The following is a 27362-nucleotide window of genomic DNA, read 5'->3' as shown; positions in this document are numbered from 1 at the left end:
CACAGCTCATCATTTTGGTAAATTTCTCATTGTTTCCTTGAATTGAATTATTTTAAACCATTTTTTTGTGAACAATGTACTTTGATTCGGATTTTTTGCATGGATGTGTGTTTTTGAGTTTGTGTTGTATGACAAGGAGCACAAAGTGAAGATGTACACTGCAACGTTAGCTTCTCGCACAATATAACTCATCACTTTCAATCAAAGATAACGTGAACAAAATTAGTATGTTCTGGATCAATCAAGATGAGCACACGTTCGTCAGGTTTTCATACCTTTGTTTTCTTTTATTGTGCGAGGCATAAAAAAAAAATGAATAGCTTACTGACTATGGTCCATGGGCTAACACGTTCATTCAGCATTCAAAATGCAAACTAATGCCCTCAATTAAGTGACAATGCTGCTGATTACTACTTAAGATACTGCGCTGTGTGGTGTCTGGCAAGGCTGGGCCGGGCACGGTTAGGAGTTGTGCAAGATTTGCAATGTTAATAGCATGCATTCTTACGTCTCCTGCTTTTTTTTTATATGTACAAAACTATTAACATCCTTTTTTTTTTTTTTTAAAACTCCCTGTCTTGTGATAAATAAGTAAGTGCTGAATCTTCACCACATACATCACTGTTACATTCAAACATCTGCATGCCCGTTTGCGTGTCGGCACGGCAGCGATTCTCAACCAGTGGACGTAAAGTTCAACAAAAAGCCGGGAAAACAATTTACAATATGAGTCAATAAGAGAATGTGTTATGGTGTGTACTATTTTTTTTTTTTTGGTTCGCAACAGAGTTCAATGTTCTCAGTGGTTAAGCTGAGGCTCACTGACATCAGGTTGGGGGGGAAACGTTTATCATAACAGGATGACCCAGAATCAAAATCAAACAAAGTCGGCCATTTTGGTTTGAAGCAGCCATTTTGGGTGAATCCCTGGGCCTGTACTCTGTTTGATGATCACTTTTGAGGATTGATTTTAGTTAAACGCACAAATTCTTGCAAGCGTATGGTGAATTCATTTTTTAGGCGTCCCAAACAATAGCGCACATTGAGAAAAGTGGAAAAAAATTGATCGTCACAAAGTTGAGTAGCAATGTCTGTTATAACTGGACTGATGACGGGACTGATGACATCCAAATTTGAATAGATGTCAGTCAGCCTTTTCCGTTTTAATCAGCCATTTAGGCCAAATTCCATGGGTCTGAAGCATTGCACAAACTCCTGCTCAAAATTTGCCTAAATGAGCCCAAATCACAAGCAGCAATCTAAGACAAATGGGTGACGCCAAATGCCTATTTTTAACCAATGCCATTTAATGTGGGCAGCAGATGGCAAGGTATGATGAACATTTTGGACATTCGCCATGAAAAGTTTGACTCCGCTGCATGAAATTGGTTGGACACAAGACAGGACACAGAAAATACTCTCAAGGACGTGTGTTCAGAATTGAATGTCGATGCCAGGAATTAAACAGGAACTCCATTTTGGTGAATTTCAGGGCTTGTACTCGCCAAAACCCAACTCGGGATTTCACATCAATGAGCTCCAATCAGAAGCAGGTATGCAACACATTTGGGCGAACGTTTCTTGCCCACCCAATCTGAGTGGAACATGTGAAAATTTGATCCATTCAACGATTTACTGAGAAACTAATAAGACAAACTGGTTGAGAAGCGTTGCGCTACATGACAGTGCACAATGAATTCCTGAGACTCGTTTGGAAGTAGTCCCTTCATAGCCTTAAGATGTCAGTCAATTGTAGTGCTATAGTACAAGTTTGATGACAAACACGTGGTACATGTGCTCATTTGGTCAAAATAAAATCACATTCCATGTATTTTTTTTGTGGTTAATTAGCTGCAGATATTTAAAATTGTGACATGAGACGACTACAGTGCTAATCGAAACGTATACACATTTGTACAACAGGACAAAGCTTTGATTCCCTTTTCAGAGCGAGCCATTGCGGAAGCAGTTAAAGTTGGCGTGTTTTTTTTTGTTTTTTGTTCTTTGCAAGAATGCATTTCAAAGGAAATCGAAAAATGAAAACGTTTGTATTTAAAAAAAAAACAAAACGTTCACTCGTCTTTTTTTTGGGGGGGTTGTTTTTCTTTAAAGTGAGCGCGTCTCCACCTCGATCTTTTCCTCTGACTGGTGGGAGGCATCCCCTTCCTGGTGACCGGCGACCACATTGGGCCGCAATGTCACAACCGGCCCGCCGCTGTAGATGGCGTGCAGGAAGTTCCATGTTTCCTCTGAGATCTGGCCCGAGTCGGCCCCTGGAGGGACGGAAAGGCAACGTTATACACTTGTCTGAACCTCATAAGTTAAAAACAATTCTGGGGTTTAAGTTGTCGTCGTGCTTGGCGTGAGACTTCTGCTCAGTGAGCGTCATTTAATTTTATTAGATTTTTTTTAAATGTTGACAGATGGGCCTTATTTGTATATGTGGTATCCATCCCTCCATTTTCTACACCACTTATTTTTTGTGGGTGTGCTGGAGCCTATCCTAGCTAACTGTGGGCAAGAGGCAGGAAACACCCTCAACCGGTTGCCTGCCACTTAATAATCAATTGAAATTCATTTTTAGTATTTTAAATTGACAAACCAACAATTTAATAATAATACCATGTACTGTAATTTCCGGCCTATAAGCCGTGAATTTTTTCTTTTTTTAAAAAAAAACACGCTTTCAACCTTCTTATGCTGTAATGCAGCTAATTTTTGCATTTTTTTCTAATGGCCGCAAGGGGGCACTCGAGCGAAAAAGGTAAGCGTGAGAACAGTGGAATATATGTGCCGAGGAACTGACTTTTACCGGTCCGACCCTGTTAGCGCTTCGCTAGCGTGTTACTGCTGTGTCTTAGTGATTTTTACCAGTATGTTTTTTTTTTTTTTAAACCTGCCCTGTTAGCGTGGGGGCGCTAGCGTTAGCACGTCGCCGCTAGCGTTAAACTGTGTACCGTCTTTCTTTGTAAATATCTCGTGCTTCAATGTGGGCACTTGCGGCTTTTACACGGCTGCGGCCTCTGTATGTACCAAATGGTATTTCCTTTACAAATGTACTGGGTGAGGCTTATAACCAGGTGCACTCTGTAGGCCGGGAATTACGGTATGTTCATTTTACTGACAAATACTCAACTATTGTTTTCAGTCTTACTTTTTAGTAGTATAATAGTTCATGTTCAAATGTTTGTTTAAAACATTAACTTGGCTGTAAGGAATTGAAAGACTAGATTATTTCCTCAGGAAAAAACAAAAAAAGACCTGAAGTCAATCACTTTCTACTTTGTAGGTTCCAATGACTGCTTGTACCTTGTTTAAGCGTTAAATGGCCGCTCTTGTTCACTGCCATCTTGGAATTATCAATGGGTCCCGGTGGATCTTAAAGAGAAAAATATCAATTACTGTAGTTCTTTACATTTACGCACTCACACACAATCTTTAATGTCTTGCTTGTTAGCTTCAGTGTCAAGGGCTGTTGTCATGCATGGGAATCTAAGTCATTGTAGCAATAGAAGACAAAACAGCCAAAGTCGAGAAGGGGGAAAACTGTCAGATATTATAAATAGATGTGACAATACAAAAGGGAGGGGGGTGGTAGAAAAAAAATGAGAGCGTGTGTTGTAGATATATTTTTGATGATGAATCGGGATATGAAGAACCTTGAAGATGATATCAAAAGAACCTGTTTCGTGCTTTGTTTTGGACCGGAGCACGTTGCTAGGCAAGTGTTTGGCTCTTGTGCAACAAAAAACAATTCTCCTTATTTTCACAAGTAGTGGCTGTGGGTATTTAATGACCCAACAACAGATGGATAGAGGTGTCTTATGTAATTGTTTTTGGGTTTTTTTCCGAGAGGCATTTATTTCTAACTCATCTTTGGTCGGACTCACCTGGGAATTAATTGGGGCACAGTGAGGGATAGTCACTACTTGATGAATCGTAGCATCGTAAGTAAATAACCCTTTGCCCCCGTCCCGCCAATAAAATTTGTGTCGTGTATGACTGGTTCTGATATGAAAGGGGAGGCCTGTATTTGAGTTGGTGGTGTTTTTGCAGCTGACGCATCCATCGGGACAAGAAGGGGAAACTTTTTTTGCGACAGCAGATTTATTTCTAGTTCTAAGTAGATGTTTCAGTATGCGTGTGCATTCAGTTACCATTGTCTTTGCCTTTGACAAAGCCCTCCCACTCGCGGAACCACTGCATGCTGATGCAGTATATGACCACCGGAGACTCCTCATCCTGGAAGGCCTTGTTCAGCTGCCGAGAGTGCAGACGTGGGGGGAGGGGGAGGGGGAGGAGTGAGTGTTTTTGGAAAGCGGCAGGAGGGAAGTGGAGGCGGCGGGGGAGGATTTCACAAAGAATAAATGAAGTGAGGATGAAAGGATTCAGAGAGGAGATGGAAAACTAAATCAATTCTCTCTGGTTCTTTCTTGTAATTATATGACATTTTTAACACACTGCGCTTGTGTTGTCTTTCTTTGTAAATACACTCTTCCTGTTCTTGCTCAACGCATACACGGTGTTCTATAAAGAGATTCAGATCGGCTGATACAAAATGTATCCACCCGTGTCTTTTCTACAGTACACGGTACACTTATTAGCCTCTTTTTCAAGGTTATACAGAAAATTTCACGACAAATTCAACCAGCAACCATTTCTGCTTGTGCCTTTTATAAAGCACCCAGTGAAGTCGGGACATGGTTACAACTGTGTGCACTTCCACACAGATATGGTATCCCTCAATCGGATCCTTCATTGATGTGAGCATTTGTGACCTATGAACCATAGTGGTGCCTTGAGATATAAGTGACTCAATGCAAGTTTTGAGATATGAGCACCTAATTCTTTTTTTTTTTGGGGGGGGTTTGAGTTATGTGCAAGAATTTGAGATTCAAGAGCTGTATGGGAGCAGTGAATTTGATTCTGCTCACATCCCAAGTAGCAGTTTGGAATACCGTATTTCACTCACAATAATGCGCACCCAAGAGCCTTTAATTTTCCCAAAAGGCAACAGTCCGCCTTATAATCCAGCGCGCCTTATATATGGGTCAACATTGAGCCGCAAGAGGTCTCGCAACTACCGACTCCATTTTCCCCAGTAGAAGAAGTAGCACGCGGTGCATGCTGAGATATATGACTGCGCAAAACGTGCCCTTTCATTTCCATTTGTGTGTTTGTGTAAAGACCCCAAAATGACTCCTATACTAAGTCACTGACTTTACCTCTGGGAAAATAATAAAACAGCTGTTCATTCATTTTGGGAGTGAACGGAGTTGTCAGAACGCTATTAATTAAGTTTGACTGACCTATCGGACTGTTTTGTTCACATTTCCTTTACCGCAGCTTCATCATGTAACCGCAGCCTCTACTGTCGCGTCTATTCTGTGCGCCTTATAATGCGGTGGGCCTTATAGTGTGGAAAATACGGTAATAGGTAAAAAAAATGGCTTTAAGCTGTTAAATGCCATTCCCAGTTAAGGTTTACTGTGAAGCTAAATGTGTAACAAAGAATACCATAACCCTATAGCATAATATTTAAAACTACCACATAACTTTGCCTAACAAATATGAGCGTTAATCTGAGATGTCACGCTTTGGCGACCCCAAACGGGACAAGCTGAAAGAAACTTACTTACATAACTTTGCCTTTATACCGGCTAGTTTAATGCTAACACATACTAGGGAAACGTCATAGACGGACTAACAAATAGCATCTATGAGGCGGAGTTACACCTAAGGGAACAGATAAGAGCTATTTAGGGGTGATGGAGAGGTGGCTCTGTTGAGAACTTGAATCTCAATTTGCGCACACACAGGAATTGTAATGAATTAATCATGATACACAAAGTGTTTAATTCTTAACAGTCTAGAATGTTTTTTTAAATAAGAAAAATAGCAATCATTTTAGACAAACTGGCACAGATTAATGGCATTACCATTAATTTCAATAGATTTTAATTCTGTTTTGGGTTACGAGGCCGGACACACTCTGTTCCACTATTACGGAATAGCCTCGCACACTCATCAGCATCTCATTATGAGATTACAAATCAAAGGGAAATGCATGACATCACCTACAACTGCTTTTAACAAAAAGAAAAAAAAGTGTTCCCTGTTAAAATTCACATCATGTCCTGGCACTGCGGAAGGATACTTATCCAGGTTACACCCCACTTCTGTTACAGATTTGGCACTGCCTCTGATGGCGGTAAAATGCTGCGTTTTTACGGTCGTGGGCAGATCGCACTGGCGTTATTGCTACAGCATCCGTCTCAATGCATTAATGATGAAGCCTTCATCAACTTTACACCTCTCATCTCCCTCCGGAGTGATGAGAACAAAACGGTGGATGGAGAGTCGACTTACCCGCATAAACATGTCCAGCTCCGACTTCCGTCGCTTCTCGAGCTTCTCAACCTCAATCTGGCACGTGTTGCAAACGTACAGGTGATTGACGGCTGGTCCTCCACCGTACCTTAGTAGACGACCAGACCCGATTAGACACGTGGGGAAAGAGTGTAATAAAAAGGGTAGTAAGGACGCGTCAACGTACCTGCTGTACAGATGATCCCACACGTTCTGCGGTAGTACTATGGCCAGGTCGTTGAAGTAGGCGGCTTTGTTGGGTGGCACACCTGACGGGACACAAAAGGGACATTTAAACCAACAGCTACAGATATCATAAATGAATGTAAATCTGTTTTTTATGTCATTAGTACCTCCATGCGAGCACAGGAAGTCGTCGTTCGAGATTGGCCCGGGCTCGGCAAAGGTCTTGAACTTGTTGAGCCATTGGCGGGAGATGTAGAACTGTAGAAGGCTGGGCTCCATCATGTTGAGCAAACCTGACACCCTTCTGCGCTCCTTCAAAGAATCCTCATTGCTTTTCCTGTGGAGCGGCAACAAACCAAATGGGATTATACAGCGTGAAATCTATGAAAAAAATGAAAAGTAAGTAAGTTTTACAGACTAAAACAGTATGTTCAAGTTTTAAAGCCCCAAATGCATTACATTTCAGAGTTCCTCCCACATTTTGGTGAAAAATAGGTGTCATGCAAGAAAATCTCCAGACCTCTGCAAAAATCATGCAAGACTTCCATAAAAATCTCATGCAACTTGCACTAACATTTAACAATCTTTCTGCTAAATCTTGTGACGCTAGACTTTGACTGAATCCCTACAGATCTCTGATACATATGAGGGGACTTCAGTCAATGATGTGAGACAGTCTTACAAGACCTCTCCTAAATTACATGGGACTTGGTATGGCTCGCGAGTTATAGGTTCCCGACCCCTGCACGACAGGGTATCACTGCCGTAACCTTATTATGTGCAGGCGCTGATGTGTTGCTTACTTGTAGAAGAGCACATAAGCCTCAGCATTCTGGACGCAAGAATCGGACACCTCAGTCACGCTTTGGTCATCAAACTCATACCAAAGATTGTTCAGGTCGTTCCTGCAGTAGGCAATGTAGTGGCCACCTGCAGAAGTGAGGGAAGAGGTAAACAGCTACTCCACCAGAATTTGCAAACTATAACAAGAACATGTGACATCTCTATGGACGTCCACTCACTGCTAGCGGTGCCATGGTGGCAGATGACCGACAGCAGGTCGTAGTTGGCAGTCTGCGCGGAGCTGTCCTTGGCTAGGAAGGGCTGTAAGTCCAGGCCCTCCAGCGGGAAGGAGACGTGTGTGCCAATCTTGGTGGAGAACATCAGCTCGTGCCTGAAGCGCTTCAGGTGGATACACAGAATCTGAAAGAAAATGCATTTATGTAAATTAAAACACTGAGAAGAAGAATTATTTTTTTATGATTAGTATACACATACCTCTGGCAAACTTTGCATTTTGCAAAATTTCACTCCATTTCGTAACCTGTGGGAGAAGAAAAGGATGCTAAATAATTATATCTTTTGAACATTTTAAACTAGGGTTGGGAATCTCTGGCATGAGGCCGATTCGATACATATTTAGATACAAAGGTCACAATTCAATTCAAAAACTATCTCAACAGGCGGAGATTCAGGATAGGAGGATTTTGATTCTCGAGGCTGTCTAGAGAAAATTCTGTTAAATGTTAACATTTCCACAGGTATAAATAATCATAAAGAACCCTGACTTAACCCAATTCTATAAAATTACATTTGTCTCACCCTAATCTTTTCCTTTCGGCTTGTCCCATTATGGGTCACCACAGCGTGTCATCTTTTTCCATGTAATTTGTCCAACCCTAATATCTATTTAAAATGGACCACTATTTATTTTTCAAATTTTTTTCTTCAGAAATATTATTTAAAGAGCCATTCCACACACCAACAGCATTTTTTTTAATTATTATTTTTTTTTTGCTACATGCTATGTGGTGACCTGACTTTTTTTTTTCACTTCTATTCGTGATGACTAGTTCAACTTGCGAATGTGTGTCAGCTTCGGGACACACCTGCCTATGTCCGCTCCCAGATGTTTTTTTTCTGGAGGGTTGCACCGTAATGTGTAAGTGGACTGCAAGACTCGAGAAGAAACATTAATTTTCTAGGAAAACCCCATGAAAATTGCAGCAATGCACCTACTTTTGCCATAGCGTCTGCACGTTTACACTCTGGGATGCCGGACTTCAGCTACATGAACATGATGTTGCATTTAATGTTTACAACACCTGGGGGAACGCTACCTTGCTATCGCTGTCATGACAGAAGTTGTTTAATTACTAAAAAAGATATTTGATGTTGAAATAGTGACACTGTGGGGAAATGTAGTTAAATGACCACTGTGTTGGGCTGTAAACATTACAATACCAGTGGAGCACAGCGCAAGACCTCTCACGCTTGTTTTATGAAATGAAAACCATAAAGCCTCAGGCAAACGATTCCTCGCCTCACTATATCCGGTCCACAGCCATACAGCCAACGTATCCAAGGATTCCTGACAGATTTTGTATCGATAACAGAGTCTGCAAGTGATATGGTCGTATCGCTCAACTTTATGAACACAAAGTCGTATTGATTTATCAATCCAACCCTAATTCAAACAATTATTTTTGGTTTGTTTTTCTTATTTTCTTGAAGATACTCACTTCTTGCATTTTTCACAGCTGTACATGTTGTCCCCTATGAAACCAAACATCAAAATCAAGTCAAACAAGAATGTATGTGACTTGTAATAAAGCACAAAAGAACAAAACATCTTGAAAAAAAAGGGGGGGTAAATTTTGTGAAATCAAAAAAATTATGCTAAATCTGTCTCTGAATCTTCTCGTAGTAATTATGCTAATCTCACGAGACTGCTGATCAATAACGTGACATATGAATATAAGAAAAAAGGTTAAATCACATAACACAACTGCTAAATCAATAATAAAACTGATGTGGATCCAACTATAATTCCTTTAAAGAAATATATATAAAATTAATTCAGCAATTATTATGCCTGTCCCCAAAATAAACAGCCACTTGCTCACCTTTGAGCTCATCCCTGGCAAAAAAGGCTGCAAGACAATCTTGTAGCGTGACCACAGGACCCCAGAACCAGCTGAAAATAGGTGACAAGATGGATGACACTTGCGATGCTTCTAAGATACATGAAAATTCATATCTAGACGTACCTCTTTATGTATTCCATGACAAATGCAATCCAGCCTTGCGGCGCATACGCTTCCCCACAGGAGCCAGCTTTAACCAGGGATGTCTGGTGGGTGGCGGAGTGCAACTTGGCCAGGTCTTCCTTCCCCGGGATGGGCAAGGAGATGTCCTGGAAGTTCTCTAGCGTGACCGACACCTAAAAACACAAACAGTCAAATTGTTGCTGAGCATGCAGACATATGTTAGGGTGACCCAATTCCACCTCTCGCCCAGCACTGACCCGATCACAAGTAAGGCACTGCACGGAGCTCACAATGGTCCCGTCGAACACGTCGGAGATAACGCTACGGTACCTCTTCTGACACTTGCTCTTGGCTGGGGAGAATGTGCTCATCGCTGTGGAGGCAGTAAGAGGTCATAGTGGATAAAAAAAAAGCTACACTGTCATGAAAAAGTATTGCCCCCCTACCCCCCCCCCCAAATTCTTAGATTTTTGCATAATTCTCCACTTTAAGATCATCAAACAAAAGTATCAAAGTCTCAGACAAATATAACCGAAGTAAACTTAAAATCCTGCTTTGAAACTGATTTAATTTACTAAGGGAAAATATTTACTGGGGCCTGTGTGCAAAAAATAATTTACCCCTTGTTAAATCATGGATTAATTGTGACTAATTACAATTTTTGGTTAATTTTCCCTGATCACATCAAAGCATGCTTACCCTTAGGACCTGTTCCATCAAAAACTAATTTAACAGAATATGTCTTGACAAAAATCATGTTAGAGAAAAGATCTAAAAAAAGATGCAAAAAAAATTAAAATAAAAATAATTTAAAAAAATAAATAAATCACACGATCCCAAGAAATTCTGAAACAGTCAAGAAATCTATCAGACATCAGTTTGGAAAGTGTTACAAAAGCCCATTTCTTAAGGTTTAGGATTCCAGCGAACCATAAGGAAATCCATGATCCTCACATGGACAAAACATGGAACAGTGGTGAGGCTTCTCAGAAGTTGCCGGTGTGACGGTCTGGGCGCTCCCAGTGCTGAAAGGTCTTCTTCAGTATAATGCGCATGCGTGTAGAATTCGGTTTTGTTAGACGTCCATAGTAAAATGCACGCGGAGCGAAAACGAACACGCGGAAGACCCATGGATGACGAAGTTTCAGACTGGCACGGAAGTAGAAGAAGTAGAAAAATTCAAAAAATTCTATGCGCATGCACATTAATCCCAAGGGGACTTTTCAGCACGGGGGAGCGCTCAGACCGGCCTACAACGATTACACTAAGAGAGGAGCAATTACTTATCCAGCAGGCCAGAAAGAAACTCAGGACAACCTCGAAAGAACTGCAACTCAACAACTACCGTGCCTCATGATACAACAATAAAAAAAAGATGGCATTCGTGGCAGAGTTCCAAGGTGAAAACCAATGCTGAGCAAAAAGAAGATAAAAGGCTCATCTTACTTCAGCAAATGAACATCTGAATGGTTCCGAAGACTTTTGGGAGTAATATTATATGGACTGGCAAGATGTTGCATTTAGGGATACTTCTACTCCACAAAAGGATTGCTTTTACATAACACTGGGAGGAAACTTGTCATGTACCTTTTTTGTGTGCAGTGTTGAGGCTGGGCCACACAGAGGAAGCTTTGGGTGGGCTGCTGGACATTTTGTGGCCCTCCATAGGAACTGGACTTTGTGGTCTTGTGATGTTGGACATTTGGACGTCTGGAAAGGACTCTAGAGGAGGAGATCAAGTCAAACATTGATGACAACGGAAGACTGGGTTTGCGGGTGAAATTTAGAATGAATTTAAGTCACTTAACCCTTCACAAGTGAACTTAATCTAACCTTCCCTAACCCTGTTAATACAATTGTTCAGATGCTCAATGTTTCAGTACTTTTTGCACAAGGATGATTGATTCATGAAGATTTCCAAGGACGTAAGTAATATTGTCTTCTTACCTGATGTCCTGCTTTGTGTCTTAATGTGTCCCTGACTGCTGATGATGGGCGTAGTCTCTGTAGCGGTGTCCACATCTTTGTCCATGTCCGCTGCCGTGTTATCCCCAGCACGGTAGAGGTCATTGATCATGTTCTTTTCCTTCTGCCACTCCCTGTTGGCTTGGATGTCATCCTGCTCCGGAATAAGCATCTCGGTCTCGTTGTCGGCGCCAACGATGACGGCGGGTGCGACGGTGTGCTGCGCTTCGTTTTCGGCACGATCGCTGCATCCGCATGACTCGCACGACTGGAAGTCGTTATCTGACTGGTTATGGTTATCTTCCTTGGGCGGGCCGTCTTCTACCATGACGTCACCGGATGGCTCGCAAGGCTCGGGCAGTGTCTCCTTCAGCTCTTCGTGCAGCTGGTCCATCAGGCAGCGCAGGAACTCCTGCGAGTCCTGTGGGCCAAAAGCAGAACAGATCAAACCATCAATACTTCTGGGAATGTTCTATAGCAGAACTAATTCCTTAGCACATACCCAACAGGACGTGAAGAACCTCGGATTTTTCTATGTGCTCTCAACATCTCATCCATTGTTGTGCAAACTAATTAAAATGAAAAATGAAGCCCGGCAAAGTGGGACACTGATAAAAATGTAGGAAACTGGGAAATTCTTCAAAACCCTATTCTATGTATGTACCTTGCACACAGAACAGTGATCCCATGAAAAAAACCTGCAGTGGGAAAGGGGTAACTGGCAAGAAGGTTGGCAAAGTGCCCATCAAACCCAGCTTTTCACTGAATCACATGGGGGGGGGGGTTTCAAGTCAACCCGTGACTGAGTGTCCCAGCTTTCCACTATTCTCTTTGACACTGCCACTGTACCACCTGACACAATTTTGGGAAACTGGGAAATTCAGAGATCGACGTTGGTTGTTACTGGCACACCACAATGAAATAGTCGACCTTTTCACACCCTCTCGAAGCTTATTTTACCCGGGGTCATTGTCCTGCATGAAAACGAGGTGCGATGTAATAACAATCATAACAACCTGTGTATAAAAGGCATAGTGAGAAGCCAGGGTCAGGCTGAATTTAGCACCTGAGATTCACTGGCCACATTCTTTTAGCCATTGTCACTGTCCCAGAAGATGGTCCATGCATCTAATTATTTATTTTTTGGGGGTTTTTTGCATCAGCTGTGTGAATCCAGACGTGGGAACTTCGCACCTTGAGTAGCTTTGAAAGGCCTCACACATACAGACAAATAAACACTGGCTCCATTTTTCTGCATATGTTGCACCAATGAAGAAAGAAATAATATCACATACCTGTTGAGAATATCCTCTGAACATTGGATTTATGGCTTTGATTCCCTGGAACAGATTAGTTGGGACCACGTAGGAGGGTCTGTAATGTGACACGGTAAAGCGTGAGACAGACATGAAGAGAGGTTACAGTAATCTTGGGTGACTCTTTATCGAGACAACGAAAAAGTCACTAACCTGTTCTTGTGCCACAGGTCGCATACGAGTTTCTGGTAGCTCTTGCAGAGTGCTGGCTTCTTGTCCGTTCTCACCAGGCCGCCGCACTCAATAAAGAACTGTGTCAAGGGCGGGCTGCGACAAAAAGTTAGAATTGTTGGACACTGAGGAAACTGGTCTGGGTTTAACAGACATATTATGGATGTTTCCACAGTTAGACCTTGTTTCCAATTATAGTATTGGGGACATATGATGAAATTTAACTTTTTCATGCATGTTTGTATATTATAGCCGAGTCGCTAGAATTCCTGCCACCAATCAAGCATGAATTTAACAATTATGTATCACCACTAATTCGTTTGTAGCTCTATTAATTCCAATATGATTGTAATTTTGTGTTACAAAATGATCTCATTACAATGTTAACAAAAATATGTATAGGTACCCTGCTTTAGCTGTGTGAAAAAGTTAAATTACATAGACATGAACTAATGGGGCAGAACATTCCCCCCTCACTTGTGGAAAGTGATTTAGTTTGCAATTTTCCACCCGGCTTTCTACAGCATGCTAAATTTGACCAGCCTCCGGTTCTGCAGTGTCGCATTGAAGGATTCCTTTTTTTTTTTTGCATCGGATGGTTGTTTGCTACAAAACTGTTATGATTAGCAAAAACAACCCCACGTGAAGTAACACCAGGCTTCATTTATAAAAGAGGCGCACTACTGTAACTTTGCGTGTATCGTGAATGAAAAGAATGCGTATAGTTGTGCTTTCACCAGTTAGACAGGGCCTGGAGGGCAGCGTTCATGTAGCACGTGTTGCCGATGTTCTTCAGTCCAGTCAAGCCTGGGAAGAATAGAGGGAGTGTAGTTAAACAACCAATCGGAAATGGTCCTAAAACAGAACAGTGTCAAATCTAATTCTGTTCAAGTAACATATCAAAAACATGTCCGAAGGTGTAATGCTGAACCAGGTGTGCTTTTTATAGGAAAAGAAGTTAAAATGGGTGGAGAACCATGTGATTTCATCCAGTAAATGAGCGAAGAATGAGTAATCCTATCACAGACCAAGCTTCTGCAAAATGGCTGCCTTAGAGTCATAACAGAATCCCTGCCATTAATCCACCACCCGTCTTTTACATAAAGTAGAACACAGATAAAATCAAATCCAGATCAAACTCTTCTGTACCACCAACCACTTCAAATTTGAAATATCGTAATTACTATGATTAGTGTCGTCGCAAGTTCTACATTTGAAGAATTAAGATGCAAAAGCCATCAAGCAACATCCATTCATCCATTTTCTCTGCCGCGAATCCTGACAAGGGTCGCGGGGAGTGCTGGAGCCTATCCCAGTGCTCAACGGGCAGGAGGTGGGTACACCCTGAACTGATTGCCAGCCAATCACAAGGAAAACAGAGACAAACAGTCACTCTCACAATCACACCTAGGGGTAATTTAGTGTGTCCAATTAATGTTGCATGTTTTAGGGATGTAGAAGGCCCGGAGAAAACCCACGAAGGCACGGGGAGAACATGCAAACTCCACACAGGCGGGGCCGGGATCGAACCCGTGTCCACAGAACTCTGAGGCCAATGCTTTACCAGCTGACCCACAGTCCCCCATCAGGCAACATTTCTGAACCTTGCAAAAACAAATGACCCCTATGTAAACCTTGCTGAAAATAAAGGTTTAAATGCAGACACTGCCAAGCATCATACACATTTTGATGCACCTACTGTGTGTCATCACTGATCAGGAGTGGATCATCAAGAGATTGTAGTTCTAGTACTCACCTGTAGTGAATATTTATTACAAAGCATAATAGCATTTGAGTGAAATTTAGTCATACACGTCTTCGCGCAGCCCTCAGGTTGTATTTGTAGTCTTTTTTTTTTTATTATCATCTCATTATTCTCAAAGTGCTTGTACTGTCTCGTCAACTGAAGGGTCATTTTCCGTGACTTAAATTTCAGTTTACATACGAACGAAAGGCCAAAACGGAACAATCTGAAAGGCGTGAAATGTCTGGTGCGCGCGTGCGTGCGCGCGTAACTGCGGTGCTGCTCACCTCGAGCGCGCATGTCGTCCTCTTCCTCGGTCTCCATGTCCAGGTCTTCGCAGACGCCGATGGGGGTCACACGGAGAGAGGGAGGGCTCACAGGCGAGGCTCTGATGTTACCCTTCAGTGACACGCACGTGCACAAACACAAAGATTGCTAGCCGAACTGCGATAAAGCAAGATGATGGATGGATGGATGGATAGATAGATAGATAGATAGATAGATAGATAGATAGATAGATAGATAGATAGATAGATAGATAGATAGATAGATAGATAGATAGATAGATAGATAGATAGATAGATAGATAGATAGATAGATAGATAGATAGATAGATAGATAGATAGATAGATAGATAGATAGATAGATAGATAGATAGATAGATAGATAGATAGATAGATAGATAGATAGATAGATAGATAGATAAATGTACAGCTATTTGCCAAACATTTTGAATATCAAGGGAAAGTGATTTCAATAATTTGTTTCAAAAGGTGAAACCTGTTTGTTCACCACACACTTAGTGATATATTTCAAGCCTTTATTCGTTTCAATTTTCAATAATGCATAAATATAATAAAAAGTAGTCAGGAGCGGTGGTGTGTACCTGGAGAGAGGAGGCGAGGGGCTTAGTGTTGGACTGCGGGGGCTGAGGAACTATTTTACGGTCTAGGAAGACCTCCTTGCCGCAGGCGTAACACCACACTCGCAGCGTGGTCAGGTTCACTGTCAGGTTGTGGCCCATCTCCTGCACGCAACAGTAACAAATTAATCAAGCAAGTTTTGGTTGTTGTTGGACATTTGATGGATTTGCAAATGGTGGACGACCCCTGATTTCGTATTTGGTGATAATATGACAATGTGATCACAATGTGTTTTAAGTATTCTGATATAAAGAAACATTTTCCTTGTTCTCTATTTTTACCATTGATGTACCGCATTAGAAAACAACCAAAGACGACGCACTCCCATTTCCGCACTGTCCCTGAACGCACCTCAAGCACGCAGGCTGTTGCAACACGCCTGCCGAATGAATGTGCATTATTGATGGAGGCCGCATTAGCGGTCGCGCAGCACCAGGGAAGGAGGCCCAGATGAGCATGAAAGAGCCCGTCTAAATGAATCATGAGTGGAAATATAGCAGACCTTATTAAGCGGTTTGATATTTCAAGTGATCAGGCCTTGTACCACTCTCGTCACATTTTGCACAACAGTTTATTTGATACATTATTAGAAACTGTGGTAAGAACAAACTGCTTAAAGATGCTTTTGTATGTCAGTGCAGTAAATGTAGCAGTTTACGAATAAAATATGTAATTAACAACAGTTTTAGAATGGTGAGAGTCTGACCCTGGAATATATTTTACGATAGGAAAACAAGCAATAAATGGTTAAGTGTTTTTATGTAAATCACATTAGTGCTACCGTTGCACTTATCAGCAGTTTATTTCCTACAAAAAAAACGATGTTGCACTCCTAAAAAGAAACAATTTAACCTGTTATATTTAAAATATTTTACTGTACACATTTTGTTTATTTGATAATTATTCAACTATGGTTTAATTTACAGCTAGCAGTTTGGCGTGGCACGCTCCTGAATACGAAATTATTTCTGCTACCATAAATGATGGAACGTGTATTTATTTTACTGTACGTTTGAGAATCTTCCATTTAGTGGAGTAAAGAATAAAGAGGTTGTGTGTGTGTATAAAATATTTTACTACATTCATTATTTAGTTTATTTGAGAAGCCTTCATTTATAGGAGAAGTTCCTTTTTTACATTAAAAAGCATTTGTTTAATTTTAAACATTAATAAATGTTTTCTGTTTACACAAAAGAATATCACCTAGTTCAGCATTTTCTTTTCTTAGTCTACCGACATGTAACCAAACCGTGACCTCATAACCAAGGTATGGTCAGAACCGCAATTTAATCCATCAAGTAAGAGGGTGGATGGATATTTGCTGCGCTTTCAAATCAATCCACGCGTGCGCACGCACACACACACACACCACACACACACACACACACACAAAATCCACTGTTTCATTTGGGTCAAGGAGCGCAGTCTCTCGCTCGAGGCTGAGCAAATGACGACTCTGCATTCATATCGCTTTGGCAATGAGGCATTCATCGGAGAAACAGCCCAGCCAACAACGGATATTGGAACCGCGCAAGTGGCAGCGCCGCTCCATCTCCCCCCACCCCCCTGAGAAACCACAATTAATAATAGATGAGCCACTCGCAAAATTGCACTGGATCTGGAGACGCCTTTGGCTGGATTTACTGTGCCAATCTCGATTTAATGCCCCAGGTGGATATAAAAAGTCTACAGACCCCTGGTCAAATGCCAGGTTTTGTAATATAGAAAAATGAGATCTAGCTAAATAATTTCTACACTCCCCCCCCCCCTCCACCATAACTCCAACATGTATACTACAGAACAGTGATTTCCAACCTTGATAGAGCCAAAGCACATATTTTATAAGTGAAAAATCCCACGGCACACCAACAAAAATGGATCGATTAATCACTGTATGTACTTCCTGCCATCTAATGGAAAAGGATTTTTTTGTTCTGTCTGTCATTGTGCCTCACTGGCATAAATAGATGAATAAAGATACATTATTTCTTGGAATAAATGTTTTTTTTGAGCAATTGCATAAAATTGGATAACTTCCCACGGCACACTAATGTACCCCAGCACACTTTCTAGGAATCACGGCAATAGAACAACAAAACAACTAAGACAATCTTTGCAAAACTGTGTACACCCTCTTATAACATTCATGCTCAGTGAGAGTCAGAAGATACCTGCGACCATTTAAAGCGCCGCTGAGTGATCCCAAATGTTTTAGTAGGCTTTTCCTGATGTTTTTCTAGCAGAATCCTGAAGGTGTTATGACAACTGTTACTACCAGTTGGAACTGTTCATAATCCCTCCCCTGAATTTGGTGTTAATCAGAGACACTTTAAATCAGGGGTGTCAAACTCAAATTCACAGTGGGCCAAAATTTTAAATTGAAAAAAGCCGCGGGCCAAGGTTGAACTAATGAAACTTTTAATACGGAACCAAACAAGCGTGGAATACTTGTAATAGTGGCAGGCAAGCTCTAATATTAATTTGAAATTGCCTCGCGGGCTATATATAATTACACCGCGGGGCCCTATGCTTTAGATTGTTTTGAAATGATTTATCTGATTTCTTTGCATCACAAATATGTGGCATTCTAACAGTGGTTTGTAGATTATTTATAACCACTGTATAGTTAACATTTTTGACTGTCTTTCTCAAGGGATCCATAACCGCTACGGCTGTCTTATCATTGACGGAATGTATTAAACAACTCACTGACATAAATATCATTTTAATTCCTGTTAACATCCAGGCTAGCATTTCTACCTTCCAAGGAGACTTTTCTTACCTGCGAGTGTCCCGTGCTGTGATCCGCGTGGGATTCTCCGCAGCCGACGTACGCACACCCATTCTAGCGGCAGAAAGGAAACACATTTTTCGTATTATTCTGGATAAAGGACATTTCGGGAGGTGAGGGGGTTGGCTTACCTCCAAACAAGCCCACAAATTTGGTCCTCCAACTTTGCAGTCTTGACACTGGCCCTGGAGATATTATGGCACTCATGTAAGAGTTTATGAGGCATGATTAAATGTTGTTTCGACCAATAAAGTTTGCTTTGGTGCCATTTTGAAGGGTAACTAACTCCTGTTGATGTTTAAGATGACTCCATCGAATATGGGGATGATCACTGACAACAGCACATGATTATTGTACTGTTAATAAAAGTAATGGACCTTGATTACCTCGGCGTGGACAAAAGGTTACTGTGTTTATCTTTAAGGGATTCAACTTACCATGCAAATAGCTGCACATCTTTAACTGGATTATGCATTTATCTGCATTAATTTAGAAGAAAAATATATAAAAATGTATATAAATAATCCAAAAATGTGTCACTGAAGCTGTGCTGAGAACGTCTGGAACCTTTGTTGTGTCCAATTGTTGGCTCGTCTGCATTTAAGGGGTGTAGCTTAGTAACAATGAGAAAAATTGTGAACATTTTTTTTAGGTTTGTAGGTAACAAGTTAGGCGTCAAATCTGACACCTACGCGACTTTCAAGGAATTGTCTTGATAAGTGGTATCAAGGACATCAACAAAGTGACTCACATGTGATTTGTGGATGAGTTCCTCTTTGGTGATCTCCCCCACACAGTCCAGGTGGGGGCAGTCGCAGCTTGGGGCCGGCGGCATTGCTCACCAGACAGCTGCTAAGGCAAAAAAAAAAAAAAAAGTAAAAAAAGGAGGGGGGGGGCAGGACGTTAGTTCCTCTTTCAAATTCATCTTAAAAGGGATCACTACAGTGTTGTTGATCACTTTGAGGGGGGAACAGGCGGTTGTACGGTCTGAACTGGTTGCCAGCCAATCGCAGGGCACATAGAGTTTAGTTTAAACAACTGTACCCAAAGATGGGAAACATGGGCCAGATAGAAGCGAAAAACTTTGAAATCAAGGTCAAATTTTGGGTTGTTAGAAAACTACAGTCGCTTGTTTACTTTCAAACTTAACTTGGAGCATACCTGAGTGGCGTCATGCATGTTGTGATTGCAACATCTTTGACTGTAGCACCCTCATACTGCTCAAAGGAGACTTCAATTTTGCGGCCCTCTGTAATATGTACACAATTATTTGTGTGTATGTGTGCGTGGGGGGGGGGGGCTCTTCGTGTACCAGTGTGGAGCTATGTTGTAGTTTTGAATGGAGAATATTTAGTTTGACAATTCATGGATGTTTTAATTTTGTTGTGTGTTCAGCGCATTTTTTCGGGGTGGGTGGGCTACTCTCAGTTCATATCCGCCGTTCGTAGTTCTTTTTGTCCCCCTCATTTAATTATTCTGATAAGTGTTTCTTCCTACAAATATTCACTGCCATTATGACTTAGGGAATATTCTGATTTACGCACAAATCCGGAATACAATGTCCCATTGTAATTTTTTTCGGTGTTAACGTGAGAATTATTACAAGTGTACGCCAATAATTGGGCATTAAATATGAGGCCTAAGATGCTAAACCAGGGCGGGGCTCTCTGCCTCATCAGTAGTGCACACAACAATCCACAACTCCCACACGATTATTGACTGACTCCATCAAGTTGTTGATGGTTCGTTTATGTCCACGTGAAAATACTACAGAACCGGTACGGTACCATATCTCGGTTGCCATAAAACCCCATTTTATGGAGCAGATGCTTCAAAACGCTAACCCCGCTCGCCAACCGCTCACAAAGACTCCTGACCAACATAATATAATATTAATGAATTTGCATAACATATTTCATGTGTACAATGTTAAAGGCACGTTCAACGTGAATGTGTGCGTAATGTCGGCCTACAGAAATGAGCTGTCAAAATCAAGCGAGGCTTTGACAGGGCAGTTAGCATTTAGCATAGCGTCAATTTGACAGATTGACTATTTTAGTTGGAGTTTAGGGGATAGCATACAAAGCGATGCACGTGTGTGGAACCACAACTAAAACAAAGCCGGGGCCGTATTTACTCGACAATAATGACACGAGATGATGGATAGCAGTTAGCATCGATGTTAACGTAGCCTTGCGGGATGAAGGGAAAGCCGACAATCCAACTCGGTGGGTACTAAACTAAAACCGCGCCCGGCGGCGAGAGAAGTGGGCGCTTACCTTGACGATTAACGTTGTCGGTGTTTCTAAGGTAAGTAATACGCCACTCGAATGTATAAAAATGTTCGCGTTGATGGTGGCGTTAACGTCTTCCTTTCGCACACCCAAATGCTCTTTGGCCGTTCTGCGTGGTTGCTAACGTTACAGCAGTCGGCGGTCAAAGAACACGCAGTGGGGACAAGAGAAAAATGCTCCTGGCATTTGGCTTCTTCGTTCTCTGGGTATGTTAGACGAACTGAGCTGGTCATCAGAAATTAGAAAATTATGAAAAAAATTGCAGTTACCAGCCCCTATTTCCGTTTACAAACGTCGAAGTGTGTTTCAGGATTACGCATTTTAGCCTTATTTTGCGCTCAAATAACATCATAAAAACGTTTATACTAAAGTGGTAAAATATTCAATATTCAATTCAAGAACTTTTCATTTTACATTTTCACGATTTCTTTTGAAATTTTATTTGATCTAAAGCATATTTCATATCAACAATATGACAACAGAATAAGGACTATAATTATAAATCCCTACTCAATATTCAGTTCAAGAACTTTTAATTTTATATTTACACGATTTCTTTATAAATTTTATTTTATCCAAACAAGCGTATTACCTATAAACAATATGACAACACATAATAAGGATTATAATTCTAAATCCCTAGCCCTGCTGAAAAACAGATTGTGCGTGACACATTAATGTGAGTCTAATTGCACCAATAATTAGAGAAAAGTTAGTCTTGGAAGCCACGATTCTCAAAACAAAATAATTATGAACTATGACCAATTTCTATGATGGCCTGGCAACGCATCGAAAGATCAATAGACCTTTTCTAAATTAAAAAAAATATATATAATAATCGAAATGGGGCCCCACGTACTACCCGGTGGCATATTTTGTTTTTACTTTTACTTATTTGCATTAACATTACTTATGGGGCTAATTTCCCTCCAGTATTATAATTACGTAATATTGCTGCGCCTGGCATAAAGACGACCTTCACTTTGACTTGCAATAGTAGATTTAGTCGAGCGGGGGCGCTTTAACTCCGTGTAATTGAAACTGGCACAGCAAGTAGCGCTGCTAGCCGAGCCGACGTCCTCCGGTTCTTCCTCGGCTTCACCTACCGAGGTCAGCCGGTCGACCCGGTGGACTCTTTTTTTCTTTTCATTGCTTTTTTTTTTGGGTGGGGTGGGGGGTGAGACTGGCTCCGCGTCGGAGAACGAGACTTCACATGACCCGGTAATCCATTTTTAATGCTCAATTCGTCACGTCCACTGTGCACACAAAAGTGTCTTATGTACGGTGGGCGAACGAGTCGATTTCTGGTTCGTCAATTTAGCTGGCTAAGCGTTAGCAAATTAGCTTGCTGAAGCCAAATCCGATGACGAACCTATGTTACTGACATTAAATTTACGGAAAGACATGGAAATCGTGAGATAGACCACGGATTTTCATTTCTTTCAGATGCAACAAAAATGACTGATTTTGTAAAATTAAATTTAACTCTTAATTTTACGACGGTTTTAAAATCCCATCACATTTTCCATTTGTTTAATATAATCACTTTAGATTCATTATCATCTTGCGTTTTTTCTTTACAAATTAAAATAAATTACTTATTGTCATAAATTTCTCATTTATATGGCTTTATGCTCATATATTTAAGACTGTCACCTTCATATTTTAAAACATTTTCTTGGAAACCTATATATTTTCCATCCATTTTATTTGTTGCTTATCCTCATGAGGGTCACGGAGAGTGCTGGAGCCTATCCCAGCTGCCACCGGGCAGGAGGTACACCTTGAACTGGTTTCCAGACAATCGCAGGGCACATAGAGACAAACAGCCGCATTCAGAATCACACCGAGGGGCAATTTAGAGCGTCCAATTAATGTTGCATGTTTTGAGGATGTGGGAGGAAACCGGTGTGCCCGGAGAAAACCTAGGCAATCACGGGGACAACATGCAAACTCCACACAAGCAGAGCCAGTATTGAACCCGGGTCCTCACAACTGTGAGGCCAACGCTTTACCAGCTGAGTCACCGTGCCGCCTACCTACCTACATATTTTGCTCATTTTTAAATGACATTTTGTCATTTAAAATTACAACTTTCATTTCATAAATATTATAGATTTATTCTTACAATTCCAAACATCTTAACTATATTATTCTTAAACGTTTTTCCTCTCAAAATTGTTTAGCTTTACAATTTTTTTTTTCCTCAGGAAATTGCACCTCTTTTGTAATGTTACCATTACCCTTCATTACCATTTTGATATTTTAAAATATCGTATTATCTGAATAAGGCTGTATATTGGCAAATAATTCATAAAGTTGCGGGATTCAAGTCTTTAAAAGAAAATTACTAGCTGGGGCTGATTAGCACAGCTGCCTTACTGTTCTGAGCTTGGACGTTTGAATCCGACCTCTGACCTTCTTGCGTGGAGAGTGGATGTTCTCATTCTTGTGGTACTCGTGGTATTTCTCCCATCTTCCAAAAATATGCATGTTATGCTCACTAAAGACTGTGAGTGTGGGTTGAGGTAAATCGTTTTGTCTATGTGTCGTGCCTTGTAATTGGCTGGGGACCAGCTCAGTGTGTCCCCAGCTTCTCATCTAAAGTCAGCTGGAACAGGCTCCAGGTCATCTGGAGCCCGAATAAGGATAAGCCTTACGGAAAATGGATGGGTAGTCCAACTTGGAATGGATTATTTCTATTTTACAGGTTTACAAATCTACTTAGATTTGAAAAGGTTTGGTTGACATTACATCTAATAATGAGCTTACTACTAGCTACTTGGATGTACAGTAATAGCTATTATGTAATGACGCCCTGTATCCCTGTGCAGTTCAGGGTACTTCATGAGGTCCAGCAGCGCCACAGCCAGCGCACTCCAATGAGTCACTACTCCCAGCTGTCGGCCAAGGCTGCCGCCCTGCGCGTCATCCACCTGCCGCTGACTGTGTGTGGCTCCGTGGCGCACCTGGAGGTACGTCAGGAAGTTGATGGGTTATCGCCACAGACACGGGGTGCGGGTTAGCAGAGGTTGCTCGCGTTCAGGCCGGGATTAGAGTGACACTTTCAGCATTCTATTTAAGGCCATCAAGAGGGGTTCTTCTCCCCCCCCCCCCCATGGTGTCATTTCTGGCTACAACGCTTACTATAACAATGCGCATTGCTTTGTTAATGAAACTGAAACGGCCCAATTACTCAACCTCTGAAGAGACCCCCACAAATGCACCCAGTAAACCAACTAATTAAAAAAATACTATGTAATGTCTGTAAACGTATGACTTTGAATAAAGTAAGATAAAGTATTTTTTAAAGTCCTTCTTTCATTATTCTGGCATTTAGCAAGTAACGATAATTTTGTTTGTCCTAACAGGCCTAAACAAGGAAATCATTAGCCTGGTTTTATATCAGTGAGAAAAAGTGTTTGGTATCGTCTACATAAACTTGTCTTTCAAGTCTACTTGGTCGTTTAAATTAATATACAAGTAACCCAACAATTTGTATATTAATAAACTTTTACAAATTCAATTATACACACCATGTCCCCTTTAAATAAATTCCGAGAGCTGAATTACTCACACGAGCTCGTGTGGATGTTTCATCAGGTGAGCGCTGGCACCAAGAAGCTGGTCGCAGCTGCAGCCTTCAGTGCAGTCTCGGTGCTCTTACTTGCTTCCCACTTCCAGAGGAGGCGGGGCCGCAAGAAGACCGCGTCGCCTCCGCCGGCCCTGCCTTGGGAGCAGTTAAGGGTCAGGCTTTTGTCCTCATCAGCAGCGCCGGTGGACGGTGAGGCACCGGGAAACTGTTATATAAGTGGAAACATCTTCACAAAACGTGACGGTCTCCCTCAACTCCAAGTCGTGGTTCTCACTTGGACCTGTCCACATCTCACCAGGAGCCCCCAGGGAGCGTTCTGAGACTATAATCTCCAGCACGGACACATCTAGCAGCGCCACCTGCGCCTTAGAGTCTAGCTGCTGGGACCGACTAGGCGACGCCGACATCTGCAGCGTGGTCACCACTCCCGAGAACCTCTACCTTATGGGTAAACGTGTTTGGCTAGTATCACGTGCTAAGTCCTCACGTTTTCTGATTTCTGATGTGTGTCCTCGGCAGGTATGGATTTATTTGAAGAGGCGCTGCGTCGGTGGGAGGAGGCGTTGACGTTCAGGAGCAAGCAGGTGGACGACAACCTGATCTCTGTCAAGACAGGAGCCGCGGATGCCATCGCCGAGGAGAACATGGAAGTACGTGCTTCTGTGTACATTTGTCCTCCGGCATGGTCCAACTAAAGGTACAGTTGTTTAGACAAATATTATGACAACTAAAATGACAAAAATAGCTCACAAGTGTAATGGATTATTCATCCCATGAGGAAAATCAGCTAAGATTTTCTGATACCTAGCATTTAACGTTTTTTTTTTTTTTTTTTTTTTTTACAGGAACTAAAATCACTGTGGAAATTAATCTTAAGGATTTATATAGAGTCACTGATGGTGGAATTGTACACTTGCCTGACTTTGGTGCGGGCAGCATGAGTTCATTTCCCACTCAGTGAGGGTGTGAATGGTTGCCTGTGTCTACGTATATGTGCCCTGCGACTGGGTGGAGACCAGTTTGGGGTGGAGTTCATCTCTCACTTGAAGTCAGCTGGGATTAGGCTCCAGGGCCCCCATGACCCTAACCAGGATGAGCAGGGTTGAAAATGGATGGATGAGTGTCAAATAGGACAAAGTATGATGGATTCAGCTATTTTGTCATGTTCATTTCTGTTCCCAGGGATTCACTTATTTGTAAAATATTACGATTACTTTTTTGTTTTTCTTTTTGGGGTGGGGAGCCATTCCCCAAAACACTTATTGGTAGTTAATCTGTACTTATTCAAGAAAGGGCCCGTGTTGAAAAAAATAAAAATACTATGCAATCATAATGGGAGTCCCTGTCCTACGCAAATAGCAATGGTTCACTTTATGTATTTATTGGTGGTGGATCAGCTGGTAAAGCCTAGGCCTCACAGTTCTGAGGTCCCGGGGTTCAATTCCGGACCCGCCTGTGTGGCGTTTGCATGTTCTCCCCGTGCACTCCGGTTTTCTCCAACATCCCAAAAACATGCAACATTAATTGGACACTCTAAATTGCCCCTAGGTGTGATTGTGAGTGCGGCTGTTTGTCTTGATGTGCCCTGCGATTGGCTGGCAACCAGTTCAAGGTGTACCGCCTCCTTCCCATTGACAGCTAGGATAGGCTCCAGCACTCCTCGCAACCCTCGTGAGGATAACCAGCTAAGAAAATGGATAGATGTATGTTTAATATTTTTTCTGGGACTTGAAGTGTATAATTAACTGATATTACTCAGTGCACCTTGTGTGGGAAAATACAAGCAGTAAACGGATAGAATTCATACTCTGGAACGTCATAACGCAATCACTGGGCAAAAACCAATGGGATGTCTTCTCCTTCAACTTCAAAACTGATGAGCTTTTAAAGCGTTAACGATTCAACTGCTGATGTCCTTCTGTTTTTTTTGCCTGTAGGATGTCATCAGTGCAGAGTTTATCCACAGGCTGAAGTCGCTGCTGGAAAGGGCTTACCGCTTGCAGGGCGAGTTCGAGGGCGTCTTGGGGGTTGCGTTAGAGCCTTTAACCAACGCAAACAGCCATAGTAGGTCGCTCCCATCGCGTGCACGACAAATGACAAATAATCTGGACGTCTGCATGACATTTTCTGATTTGTCTGTCAAGACATTGTGTCTCAAGACGAGCAGGAAGATGCATGTTTAAAGGACAGCATCAGCATCGCTTCGACGGACTCCTTTGTGTCCGCCGCTGAGGTGAGCAAATCCATTGACGTGCAGTCATGTGTGTCTTGTCAGGGAATTTCAGCGGGAGCCATTGTAATTCTTGGAAAAAAAAAAAAAAAGGTCAAAAGTTTGTCATTGTCGTTTTCATTTATGGCAATCCTATTCAAATGAATGTTTCTGCTAGCTGTCAGAGCACAAGGAGCTGAGGAGCAACTACACAGTGACTCATCACCCTTTCTATGAGGAGGCCTTGCAGTTGGCGGAGGAGGGCAAGATCACCTGCAGGGTGCTACGGTAAATGTCTGACACGGGAACAGATCTTTGGTGTGGACTCTAAAAGCAGTTTGGTTTAACATTCACAGGACAGAGATGTTGGAGTGCCTCGGAGATGTGGATTTCCTGGCCAAGTTGCATTGCGTGAGGCAGGCTTCACAGGCAGGTGGCGCCGATGCTCCCGACTGCTCATCTTCTCTTTTTACATTGCCACAAGGGTGAAGCATTACATTTTGTTGTGATGGTCTTGTCTGCAGCTCATCCTGCGCGAAAGAACCACAAGGTCGTTTCTGGCCGAGACTGGCAAGAGGATTTTGTCATCCATCATTGTCAAAGCGCAGAAGGTATAATCAAAATAATAAATGATGAGGACTAATGCATTGGATATGTTTTTCATCTTTGTTGTTGCGCCACTTGCAATAACAATTATGCTCAGGATCAGGAGTGCTGCTATAATGATCGGCATGTAGACCAGCCAATGG

General features: G+C 41.9%; 3 protein-coding genes across 6 annotated transcripts in view; 1 reads left to right on the top strand and 2 right to left on the bottom strand.

Annotated features, from left to right (window-relative positions):
- Window positions 1–261: 261 nt before the first annotated feature.
- On the bottom strand, window positions 262–24527 carry usp33 (ubiquitin specific peptidase 33). Of its 4 annotated transcripts, none has more exons than XM_061839033.1 (24): window positions 24387–24527; window positions 19267–19364; window positions 18647–18700; window positions 18507–18569; window positions 15688–15828; window positions 15089–15200; window positions 13795–13864; window positions 13040–13153; window positions 12866–12944; window positions 11553–11991; window positions 11193–11327; window positions 9863–9978; window positions 9606–9778; window positions 9462–9532; window positions 9078–9111; window positions 7834–7879; window positions 7578–7758; window positions 7359–7485; window positions 6723–6892; window positions 6557–6638; window positions 6370–6478; window positions 4158–4260; window positions 3310–3378; window positions 262–2273 (listed from the first exon to the last, which is right to left on the bottom strand). In XM_061839033.1, the coding sequence occupies exons 2-24, from the start codon at window positions 19348–19350 to the stop codon at window positions 2107–2109; spliced, it is 2739 nt and encodes a 912-aa protein (XP_061695017.1). In that variant the 5' UTR covers window positions 19351–19364; window positions 24387–24527; the 3' UTR covers window positions 262–2106. The 4 variants fall into 4 exon arrangements, with proteins under 4 accessions (XP_061695017.1, XP_061695019.1, XP_061695016.1 ...); XM_061839035.1 differs by having other exon boundaries at window positions 19267–19367; window positions 24387–24510; XM_061839032.1 differs by lacking the exon at window positions 24387–24527 and adding an exon at window positions 20795–20934 and having other exon boundaries at window positions 19267–19367.
- miga1 (mitoguardin 1) overlaps window positions 20935–27362 on the top strand; it is a 15667-nt gene continuing 9239 nt past the window's right edge. The window contains exons 1-10 of the mRNA XM_061839044.1: window positions 20935–21015; window positions 23644–23784; window positions 24413–24593; window positions 24703–24852; window positions 24924–25054; window positions 26342–26468; window positions 26549–26637; window positions 26792–26901; window positions 26970–27042; window positions 27138–27224. Coding sequence (XP_061695028.1) covers window positions 20983–21015; window positions 23644–23784; window positions 24413–24593; window positions 24703–24852; window positions 24924–25054; window positions 26342–26468; window positions 26549–26637; window positions 26792–26901; window positions 26970–27042; window positions 27138–27224 — 1122 coding nt within the window. The 5' untranslated portion in view covers window positions 20935–20982. The remainder of the gene's footprint in view (window positions 21016–23643; window positions 23785–24412; window positions 24594–24702; window positions 24853–24923; window positions 25055–26341; window positions 26469–26548; window positions 26638–26791; window positions 26902–26969; window positions 27043–27137; window positions 27225–27362) is intronic.
- The window catches only part of fubp1 (far upstream element (FUSE) binding protein 1), a 19860-nt gene continuing 19157 nt past the window's right edge, over window positions 26660–27362 (bottom strand). The window contains exon 21 of the transcript XR_009797699.1: window positions 26660–26706. The gene's annotated coding sequence lies outside the window, so the exon portion shown is untranslated. The remainder of the gene's footprint in view (window positions 26707–27362) is intronic.

Source organism: Syngnathoides biaculeatus, chromosome 13 (assembly GCF_019802595.1).
Source record: "Syngnathoides biaculeatus isolate LvHL_M chromosome 13, ASM1980259v1, whole genome shotgun sequence".
In the NCBI taxonomy this organism is placed as follows: Eukaryota; Metazoa; Chordata; class Actinopteri; order Syngnathiformes; family Syngnathidae; genus Syngnathoides; species Syngnathoides biaculeatus.
Note: the sequence above shows the minus strand (reverse complement) of the source record. Positions and strands in the feature narration are given on the sequence as shown.